Source organism: Arachis hypogaea, chromosome 16, assembly GCF_003086295.3.
Source record: "Arachis hypogaea cultivar Tifrunner chromosome 16, arahy.Tifrunner.gnm2.J5K5, whole genome shotgun sequence".
In the NCBI taxonomy this organism is placed as follows: Eukaryota; Viridiplantae; Streptophyta; class Magnoliopsida; order Fabales; family Fabaceae; genus Arachis; species Arachis hypogaea.
This window is the reverse complement of record NC_092051.1, coordinates 26,202,664-26,213,773: the sequence shown is the minus strand read 5'-3', so window position 1 is coordinate 26,213,773 and position 11,110 is coordinate 26,202,664. Positions and strand designations below refer to the sequence as shown.

The 11,110-nt window shown below is 33.8% G+C and overlaps 1 protein-coding gene across 18 annotated transcripts; it reads left to right on the top strand.

The window, feature by feature from the left end:
* The first annotated feature begins 4,425 nt into the window (after positions 1-4,425).
* On the top strand, positions 4,426-9,280 carry LOC112758663 (uncharacterized). Of its 18 annotated transcripts, none has more exons than XM_072220109.1 (11): positions 4,426-4,778; positions 5,217-5,485; positions 5,695-5,796; positions 5,945-6,101; positions 6,203-6,382; positions 6,805-6,939; positions 7,169-7,251; positions 7,488-7,581; positions 7,674-7,771; positions 7,889-8,014; positions 8,700-9,280. In XM_072220109.1, the coding sequence occupies exons 2-9, from the start codon at positions 5,220-5,222 to the stop codon at positions 7,746-7,748; spliced, it is 1,092 nt and encodes a 363-aa protein (XP_072076210.1). In that variant the 5' UTR covers positions 4,426-4,778; positions 5,217-5,219; the 3' UTR covers positions 7,749-7,771; positions 7,889-8,014; positions 8,700-9,280. The 18 variants fall into 18 exon arrangements, with proteins under 18 accessions (XP_072076210.1, XP_025663164.1, XP_029149876.1 ...); XM_025807379.3 differs by having other exon boundaries at positions 8,697-9,280; XM_029294043.2 differs by having other exon boundaries at positions 7,889-8,020; positions 8,697-9,280.
* The last annotated feature ends 1,830 nt before the right edge of the window (positions 9,281-11,110 follow it).

Genomic DNA, 11,110 nt, shown 5'->3' with positions numbered 1-11,110 from the left:
TTGTAAGCCACTTGTGTGTAAAATCCTCTGGCTTCAGATTTTGTTTCCTTAGTCTTGATATAGCAGCTACTATATGTTTGCATGGCAACCCTGTCACAAAAAATATTATCAACAATTGCATCATCTACAGTACAACATTATAAGATAGAATTAGCAATAAAGTGTAGGATTAAACCTGTTAATTTTTAAAATTGGTTTGGCCCTGTACTCCACGATCTTGGCATTCCAAACTTCGCAGATGTTGTTGGTTATATTATCTACATTAGGACCATGACTAAAGTAAGCCTTGCTCCATATACCAGGATCAAATTTGCTTAGATACTCCCAAGCATCCTTATTCACCTTCTTCACAAGTTTCATTGAATCCTTGAATTCTCTCATTGTTGTGCTCTTGGTAGCCTTCCAAACTAATCCCTTTATTTGCTTGTCTTTGAAGTGCTTGACGAAGTTTTTTCATATGTGTAGGACACAGTTCCTATGATGAGCTTCTAGCATTACTTCATACAAAGTTTTAGCCAAACTCTGAAAAAATAGGTAAACCAAATTTCAAGTTACCATTTGAAAAAAATAATTCAGCTGCAACTGAATATCGAATAAAATCAAAACAAAATTAAAATAAAATTATAAATGACATATAAAAAAGGCAAAAACCGAATGCAAGTTACCTTTTGTTGATCCAACATGAAGTTCCACTCATTGTTAGCCACTGGACCAAGATCATCTTGTAAGATTGAAAGAAACAATTTTCACAAATCAGTGTTCTCAGCTTCAACTACAGCAAATGCTATTACAAAAAAATAATTATTGGCATTCTGTCCTATAGCCAACAAAAGATTACCACTAAAGTACCCCTTTAAGAAGCATCCATCCAATCTAATTAGAGGGTGACAGCAAACCTTGAGGCCCTTTTTGCAAGCATCCAAGGATATGTACAACCTATTAAAAAGTGGTCGACCTTCTAGTTGAGGAGTTACATCAATCATTCCAGTAGACCCTGGATTGCTTTTGTGAATTTTATGCAGGTAGTCATAAAGTTTTTCATATTGTTCTTGCTAATTTCCAATTGTTTTCTCTCTAGCAGCCTTCATACCTCTAGTAATCATCTTGTAGTGTATATGGATATTATAGTCCTGCTTCATGTGGTCCAGGGTCTTCTTTGGAGTTATTAGTGGTTGAGTTAGCAGCCTCTTCACCAATTTGTTTGTTACCCAAGTTCTGTCAGCCATATTACTGTTCAAATTTCGTCACAGTTGTGCTCTCTAATAAATGTGTTGATTTGAAAACACAGACTCTGACTATTATAGGAGTAGAATACAAGCCATGGACACAGCACACTTTGCTTTAATCCTCTTTGGCTCATTCTTTAAATACATCAATTCTTTACCCTCAAAGATAAAGTAGTCTTTCAGTACTTGCTTAAACATTGTCATAGTAGTAAATTGTTGTTCTGTCTGAAACTCAATCTCACCATATTCAGTCTCCTCATTGAAGTCAGGATATCTTGGGTGATGCTCATCATCTAAAATGGAAATTGGAGAGTTAAATGCTTCAGATTCATATTAATAGGGCTTGTCCAGGTCTGAGTCCACTTCTTCACCCACTGGATCTGAATTGGGCTATCCCTTGCCTCTGTTGTTGGATCCACCTCACCTGACCCATTACCTCCTTGTCCACTAAGTCCATTGTTTGGTCCACTGCCTCCTTCTTATTGAGACAGAATGTGTTTCTAGCTCTTCCAACATACCTTTTTGACTTCTTTTTTTTAGTTCTAGGAGACATGTCTTTATCATCACTCCACCAGATGACACATTCATCTTCTTCTTAGGTATTTTTTGTCTAACACAAGTCTTCATCTTAGTACACTTTTGTTCAGAATCCATTGCTTCCTTCTTTCTCACACTCTTTTTCTTTACATTAACTTCTTTACCACTACTATTGCTATCAGATTCGAATCCAGGTGGGGGGTTTGTAAGGCTCATCTTCAGTGGTCTCATATCTATTATCATCATCATCAGAAGAAGAATCAACTTTAACAATATCTGAAAGAACTTTTGATTGACTAACATTGTGCTCAAAACAGATAACCAGCAAATCTGACTCCACATTCTCCATCTTTTTATTGCACATCTCATTAATCTCCTTATCTCCCTTAAGAACATGTAACCCAGACTCTAAATTAGGGGCACTACCATCATACTAATACATCTCTTTGTAGCTTGTATATCCTAGACCCTTGAAAATTTTTTCCAAATCCTTGAAATTAACATAATTTATGTCTAATAGAGATAATGTCTTAAACTTCCATCATAGTAGTATAATACACCATCTTCGTCCCTTTTGAACTAACTCCCATAGTAAAAAATAGAGACAACTTCTCATGACATTTATTACAACAATAATGTGCAATAAATAAAACTTAGTTAACTAATTTAATCAGCTTTCAATCATTAACAAAATAATTTTTAGACTACCAATGGATGATCACTAAACGACAGTTTCATTAAAAAAACCACATTTAACATAAAAATTTTTAACAACACCAACTAAGAAAGCTGCCAAAGTACGCAGATAACGACATTAACCTTAGCAGCGCCATCAGTTGCTCCGTCTGCAACACCGCTACCACCTCCTCACTAGAAGTCTCCGTCAGCTTGCTTTGGAGGAAACGTTTCACTTTCTTAGAGTTACTTCATAATTTTATGTTCCAAATGAGGGTAATGTATAGTTTCTGAAATGTGGACAAGGGAGAGAGTGGAATTTTACATCAAAACACAAAATGGCTTCTAAAGAAAATGACATTGTTTTGCTGACTGTGTAGGGATTTAATGGTCCCAACGAATAGGCAGCATTCTACGTAGGATGTGTTTAGGCCATGTCATATCCTAAACATTACACTTTAACTTTTTTCAACGACTCTGAACAGAAACACCTAAAGAAAGGTTTATTTGTCTGACGAAATAGATGAATAGAGACCGATTTGATATTTTTAAAAAATTAAGGGACGGATAGTCTAATTTTAAAATGGATAGGAACCGAAAATGGTATGTACTCGAAATTGGACGAGTGTTTGATATTATTTAGGTTTAATTACTCTGTTGGTCCCTATAGTTTCGTGAAATTTTCAATTAGGTCTCTATACTTTTTTTCTTTTTAATTGAGTCCCTGCACTAATTTTTTTTTCAATTAAGTCATTTTTAGTAGTAATTGGCTTAATTTTATAGGGACCCAACTAAAAAAAAAAGAATTGGTATAGAGACCTAAATAAAAAGAAAAAAAAAAGTGTAGGGACCCAATTAAAAGAAATGAAAAAATTATTCTAAAGGACCGTTAAAAAGATTTAATTATTAAAAAGGACCTTTAATACCAAAATTAGTAAGAAGGACCAAATCTTTTTATAATATTTAAAAAGAAGAATCAAATCTTTTTATAAGGAGATAAATATATCCTTAATTATTTTTTATAATCTTTAAAATATGCTGTTTGATTCTCAACGCTATATAAATATGTATGAATATTCACTTGAGATTAATTAGTTAATTAATTTAAAAAAAAATTATTCTAAAAGATCGTGAGGAAGATTTAATTATTAAAATATTAATTCTTAACTATTTATTTATTTATTTTTTATAATTTGTATATTAACAATTTTTATTTTTTTTTAAATTTTAGTAATTTTTATTATTTATTTATTTCTTACTTTTATGATCTTTTATCTTTTTTTCTCATTTGCTAAAGATCACAAAAACAAAAAAAAAATAAAAAAATAAATAATTAATAAAAAAAATCAAATAATAAATGTTTACCATTCAATTATTAGCAAGAATATGAATGAATATTCAAATATCTTAATATTTTTTTATTAATTTTGTCCAAAATTGTTTCATGTATACGCTATTGTTGTGCATGTTTAATATGTGCAAGATTCACCTGAAATAAAAATTGGAGCAGCTTGACATGTTTTGGGTACTACCCTATTGACAAAATTGCTGAAGAAGGATTGACCCAATAAGAGTATCCTACTACTTGTTCAGAGTTTCAAAAGCCTCTTTACTATCCACGCTACACCAAAGGGGACTATGAAATCATGGAGGAGTGGAAGGTGGATTTGCTTCTTCAACAATATGGGCTAAGCTTCAAAGGCACCCTTCATGACAAGAAGGCTTTTTATAAAAAGATTTATCTCCTTGTTATAAAAAGATTTGGTTCGTCTTCTTAAATATTATAAAAAGATTTGGTCTTTTTTATTAATTTTGGTATTAAAGATCTTTTTTAATAATTAAATATTCCTAACGATTCTTTATAATAATTTTTTCAAAAAAAATTTTGGTGCAATGGCTCAATTAAAAAAAAAAAGTATAGAAACTTAATTAAAAATTTTGCGAATAGAGACCAGTAATTAAACCTATTATTTAAAAAGAAAAACAAAAAACAAAAAACTTCTAATTGAACGGCGCCCCCTCCCATCCGGCCATGCCCGGCCTCGCTGACTCTCTCCCTCTCACAGAACACACCACACACAACGGCTATCAGCCTCAGGGTCTCTCACCTCTGTGCCTCCCTCAGCGCCACGGCACGGTCACCAACTCGTCTACGGGCCTCTCGCCGGCTCATCTGCCTCGTCTGTGCGCCGCCAGCCTCTGCTCGCCTGCGCTTCCTCCGCGCCCCTCGCCTCCGTCCGTATCGTCCCGGCCGTCTTGGCTCCGCCGTGGATTGCCTTCTCTGCCTCCACCTTCTCTGCCGTGAGCCCGTGACTTTGGTTCTGCTTCTGCAGTGTAGAGGCGAGCTTTCTATTTTTTTATTTTTTAGTTATTCTATATTAATTTTTAATACTTGATTGTTGCTGTTTTAATGTAGGTTTAGAATAGTTAGATTGATGCTAATTGTATTTGTATAGAATGGCACTTGAAAGCAATTTTTGAGTTACTGAGCATTGGTTTATCCCATGGGATTGGCTCAATTTTGTTGTGGTTGGCTCTCTTTTGATGCTAGTGTTGTGACTAAGGGATCATTGAACTATTTATTTTGTTGCACTTAGCTAATAGGTTATGTGATAGTGTGATTAGATAATAGGTTCAGTGAATCTGACAACTATGCACCCAACACAAGAATATGAATGTGCAGATATGACCTATGAGTATGCATACTGGAGAAAGAGAAAAGAAAATTTGTGAGGAAAAACATTAAAGTGGAATAACAACATCGTTGTTGAAAAACAGAAAATGGCTGCATCAGTGTCTCTGCTTCGAAAACTGAAGAGCCTCCCTCTGTGTGCATGGTTTGGGAGCAGGAGAAGGAACTTGCGTTCTGATGCGGCGTTGGAAGCCATAGCCAAAGCTTCAGAAGACAAAGTTCCCAACTTGGTTGTCTACAACTACCCTACCTTCTCTGGAGCATTCTCCGCCCTCTTTGCTCACCTCTTCCACATTCGCCACAACCTCCCTGCCCTCATTTTGCCCTTCTCTTCGGTTCCATTTCTCTCTCTCAGGTTCTCTGTCTTCTTCTGTTCTCTAAATTTCCTTTCTTTTGTTGATGGAGGTGCTCTGTTTCCTTTTCTGGTGGAGCTTTTTGAGGTCTTAGGGAAGTTCTAACAATTAAGTGCTTACCTGATTTCGTGTTTGAAACTTCTGGAATGTTGCAAAGTTATTGTTTTGAATGTTGGTTCCCTCATAACTTGCATTGGATATTGTATGATAGGGTTGAAGATTTGTGCATTGAAGGCCTTGAGACCTGCTACCTGCTTGATTTTATTCCACCAAAAGAATTTATTTTCAAACTTACCAAGCAATCAACATGCAAGTAGGTTAACATTGAAGTTCTTTTATTTTATTACCAATTGGTTGGTTTTTTAACCCATCCTATTTTCTGTTTCCATGCTAGTGCTAATGTGCTATGCATCGTTTCATTTTTCATGTGCATATTAATTTACTCAGCTTTGTCTATCTAGGATTATTGGGTTTGATCACCGGAAATCGGTGCTTCGTAATATTCCCTCTGCCGACGATCTTGCTGAGAACATTATGATTCATGTTAACCATGAGAAGAGTAGCTCCAGTGCTGTTTATGAATACTTTTCAAGAAAAAGTGCGGACATGAATTCTGATGTAAGTAGGGATTTATATTATTTAACATACTTTATTTCTGAAACATTTAACATACCAGTGGTTGAGAACCTGAAATATACGGATGATTGAATTCCATTAAGGGTGTGGTTCCAAGTTTAGTGGACTCGAAAGACAGGGAGCGTGTGGAGATGATTCTTAGCTATATTGAGGATGGAGATCTTCGCCGATATACCTTGCCTAACATTAAGGCCTTTAACATTGGACTGAATGAATGGCGGGAAAAGCTTAACTGCATTTCCAATCCGAACATGTATAAGCAGGTATTGCTGATCATAGTTTAAGTTCCTGCTGTGTTTATTCTTATTTCTGCTAAATAAAAGTTTAGGAATTTACCTAGATTCATATGAAAAAGTGGATTAAAGACAAATGGATATGAATCCATAGCATTTCTTGCTTCTCAAGAGTCTAATTTATTTGAACTAAGTCAAAGAGTGTAAGTTCAAAATCTATTTCAATAGAAATTGTAGCAAAACAGCTTCAGGTGGTTATAAGGATACATTGCACTAATTTGGTGTGTGCTATGTTATCTTTGTTTATTTCTCTTACATAGTGATGCACTAGTACTTAAAACTCCAGGCCTTAGAACCATCTTTCTTTACAGTTCTGATGCAAATTGTTGTAAATATATCCACCTTTCTTGTGTTTGCTGAATATTGTGTCTTTTGAGATATGTACATTGCAGTTGCTGGAGTTAAGTGCTGAAGGTTTAATCGCTAAAGGAAATTCACATGTTTCATCTCGCCAGAATGCTGCAAGTAAACTGCTGCAAAAGGTGTTTAGGGTTCGGTTGGGAAGAGGATTTTATGGAGAGTGCCTGGTATACTTTAGTACATAATTCCTTCTTTTCCATTGTGGTTCATCTTTAATTTGTCGGTTCTCCTTCCTATGTTCTCGTAACTACTAGAGAGATTCAAAAGTGGCAGTATATTTTAATGCTATTTTAATCCTCACTGCAGTTTATTTTAATGCTTGCCATAAAAAAAAAAAATAGAAAAAAAAAAAATCTTGCTACCTGTGATTTTGTGATGAAATTCTTGTTGTTTTAGGGTGTTCGGGCAGATGGGAACTCAAACTTAAGTGATGAAATTGGAAGACTCCTTAGTTTGAAAAGTGCTGCTGCTGGTTTGAGGTGAGGAAATTTAATTAGAAGAAAGTTGTGTTGAGTTTATGTTTAATTTTTTTTTCTTATTATTATTATCTTGTTAGAAGAATGCTATTCCCTGAGGTCAGCCAACAGCAGGAATACTTTCAGATTTTAACAGATTCTCGTAGACATGAATGCTTGCCAGTGATTTTTAACTGTACCAAAGATTTATTGGATTGTTTAATCTGATCAATTTTATGTATAATGTATCACCAATATAGACCCATAGGAGCTGTGATATTCATGCAACGGAATAATCTCAAAATGTGCTTGCGTAGCATGGATAGGGTCACTGATACCTCTGAAGTTGCAAGGGTATGCCCTACTTTGTTCTACATTTCTTTTCTTGCAACATTGTGTAATGCTTTGATATGCATTAATGAATTTTCTACTCTTTGAACTTCAAGGCCTATGGTGGAGGTGGTTCCCCAAGTTCAAGTTCCTTCATAATAAGGATGGATGAGTACAACCAATGGATTTGAGTGAATTGATCCTGAGCATTCCGGTTTGAATATCTAACCTAGGATTTTACGTAAATATATAATAACAAAGCATCTACTTCTATTACCACACGAAGTTTCTCATCCGATTTGTTTGATTAAGTTGCTTGTTGCCTCTACAGGTTGAGATCAACAGTGACAGTATGATGGCTGGTTTACTTGATGTAATTTTGAGATCATCTGGCACGATTAATGAGATCCGTTTACAAGACAGACGATGCTTTGACAGGGACCTTTCGAAGATGATAGTAAGTGTACGGCTCTTAAAGGACAAAATCTTATCCTAATCAACCGACTTTATATAGAGAAAGACTATTTTTTTTTTTAGACCAAGAGGTTGATAGTGAAATATCGAATCAACTTATTGGCTTTATAATATATCTTAGTATGGAGGACGAGACAATTGAAAAAATTGATGGTTGAATCAAAATAATTCCTTTCAAGTTCTATTTATTTTGAGGCTGTGCAAAAAATCCAAATTATGGATTTTAAACCCAATTCAAACCAAACCATTTAAAGAAACCCAGTTTTAAAGAAAAAAAAAATCCAAACCAAATTGGAAATTGCATCATTTTATAGTTTTTTTTTGTGAATTTGGATCCTCTAAATTTTGAATTTTACTGTAGAGGATAAAGTATGATTTATCACCATTTATTTCATAGGTGGGATCAAGAGAAAACATGAAAGAGAAAACATTCAATAGTGAGAGATCTCACTTTTTCACTTTATTCTCTAAAGTGAAAATCTAAAATTTAGAGGATCTAAATTCTTGGTTTTTAAATCTAAACCATTTAACCAATCTAAATCTGGATCCAGATCCGAATTAGGATCCGAAATTGGAAAAACCCTAATCTGAAGTCAGTAAGTCACAGAACCTCTTTGACTCTTCCCTCTTGGTCTTCTCTGACTCTTCTCATCATCTAAACTCAGCAGCCGGCGCTTATTGTCTCCGCCGCAGCCGGCGCTTATTGTCTCCGCCGCAGCCGGCGCTTATTGTCTCCACCGCAGCTGGCACTGGAGCAGGTAGCTGGCACTGCAGTTTCGTATCTTCCGCCGCCACCACAAGCGCGTCGCGTCTCTGGTCGTAGCTTTCGCCTCTTTGGATCGTCGTCGCACCGCCACTCTGTTCCGCCGTCTTTTGTTCTGCCGTCCGCCTTTCCTCATCGTGACCAGCTCTGTTCTTCTCTGTTCTCTGGGTACCCTCGCCTTTCCTCAAGGTTCTTCTCTGTTCTCTGTTCCGCCGTCCTCTGTTCTTTGCATTTCCTTTATGGGTTCTACCGTTCTAAAGGTGCAGATGAGTTTGCATCTGATATTAGTTTATGAATCAAGAATCCTTATGAATGGTTCAATAATGCTTAATTGTTTAGCTTTGTGAAATTAGTCAGAAATGATAAACTGGTAACATATATAGTTCCTGAAACAAGTAACTCTGGAGATATTTATGTTGCAATAATGCTATGTTACTAAGTGTTCTAGATTGGTATTATTTTTTAAATGATCATCTAATTTATTTACTTTGCTGTAGTTATAGACTTATAGTATATGATCTTCTATACACATGATCTAATTTTATTGCATTTGAATGATGAGTCTGCTATTATTATTATTTGTAAATATAGTTCCTAATAATTTTGAAAAGTTATCAAAGTAAACCTTGCTGCTATCTCCAAGAACCTTATTTGTAAATATAGACCCTCCATTGATTCCCATGATCCTTGCTCCTTATGATCTTTGGATTTGGAGCGTTTATTTGACGCCAACTATTTAATGACTCTGATTCCTATAGCACAAGAAATTTCATGGTTTTACTTCTTTGTTAAGTGTGCTTGCCAATAATTGAATTACACGTTGTCTTTGCTTGTAAAATTTTATTGTATCAAATGATTGAATGAGAGTAAATTGTGGAATCTGAGGCCTGTTTGGTGTCTATTTTCATTTTAGTGTTGATTAATTTTTCTTTTAACTTTAGACAATTTCATTATGCGATTACCCAATTTACATAACAGAGCATTTTAATTGGGCAGAACTTTGTCACATAAATTGATTGCTACCCAATTTAGCTTGTTGGATAAGTTTGGATTAGTTTGTGTTAATTTTAATATGTTTGACATCAAATTTGGAGTTATATACCTTGCTTTATATGCAGAGCAAGATGACTCATAACTGTAATATTGAAGCAGCAGAGGACTTCAGTATTAATTTTACTTTTAAAAAAATATGATTTGAAAATTGGATTTCTAAAAACTGATTTTAAAACTGGTTTTTTGGTTAAAAAAAATCTGGTTTTGAGGTTAAAAAATCTGGTTTTGAGCTTTGAGGTTAAAAAATCTTATTTGAAAATTAGATTTCTAAAAACTGGTTTTAAAACTGGATTTTTGGCTAAAAAATCCTGGTTTTGAGGTTAAAAATCTGGTTTTAAAACTGGATTTACAAAAAAACCGGATTCAAAACTGGTTTGTATATAAAACCGGTTTTAAATATTAAAATTGGTTTTTATTTTTTCAAACCGGTTTAAAACAAGTTTCCTTTTTTAATCTGGTATCAATTTGGTTTTATAAACCACAAAACTGATTCTAAAATGGATCTAGTTTGGTTTTATGAACTCGGGCAGAATAATGTTATTGATGCTTTTGTTAAGTTTTTTGTTTCTATAATTTTTATGAAACTGGAATAACTGTGGATGGTTGATTTTAATGATTCTGGAATAATTTTGTTGATGGTGTTGTTAAGGCTAGTGACGAAAAGCAGGAGCAATTAGAGTTTAAGAAAGCTAGATTTTAGTGATTCTCGAATAATTTTGGTTTTTATTGTTCATATTTGTAGGGGTACAAAATTGATGCCAACATGCCAGATTTTATATTGAGGGAAATATGCTAGATGGGTCAAAAATTATAAATCTGATATGATATAATTTTATGTTAAAAAAAAGTTGTGTTTAGTTGAATTTGTAGAACTGTTTTATTCTAAAAGAATCTTAATGACATATAAGATATTTTAATTATCTATATGATTATATTTATATAAATGTTAAGTTAGTGTATTTAGAAAATTAATTGATATATCAATTATTTAATTAAATGTTTTAAAATGAACTTTCTATTTTTGTAATTAAAAGAATAAAAAAAGGTTACAAAAGTAAGTAGTATTTTGTAACAAAATATTATGATACAAAAATTTAAATTGTTATGAAAATCATTTTAAAGGATCAAAAATTGTTACCGCTTTTGTAATAAATTTTGATTTTTGTATTAAAAGAAATTGTTACAAAATATTACTTTGTATTGTAATAGTTTTTTTTGTTATAAAAAATTTTTGTAACAAGATATATTGTAACTGTTTTTTTT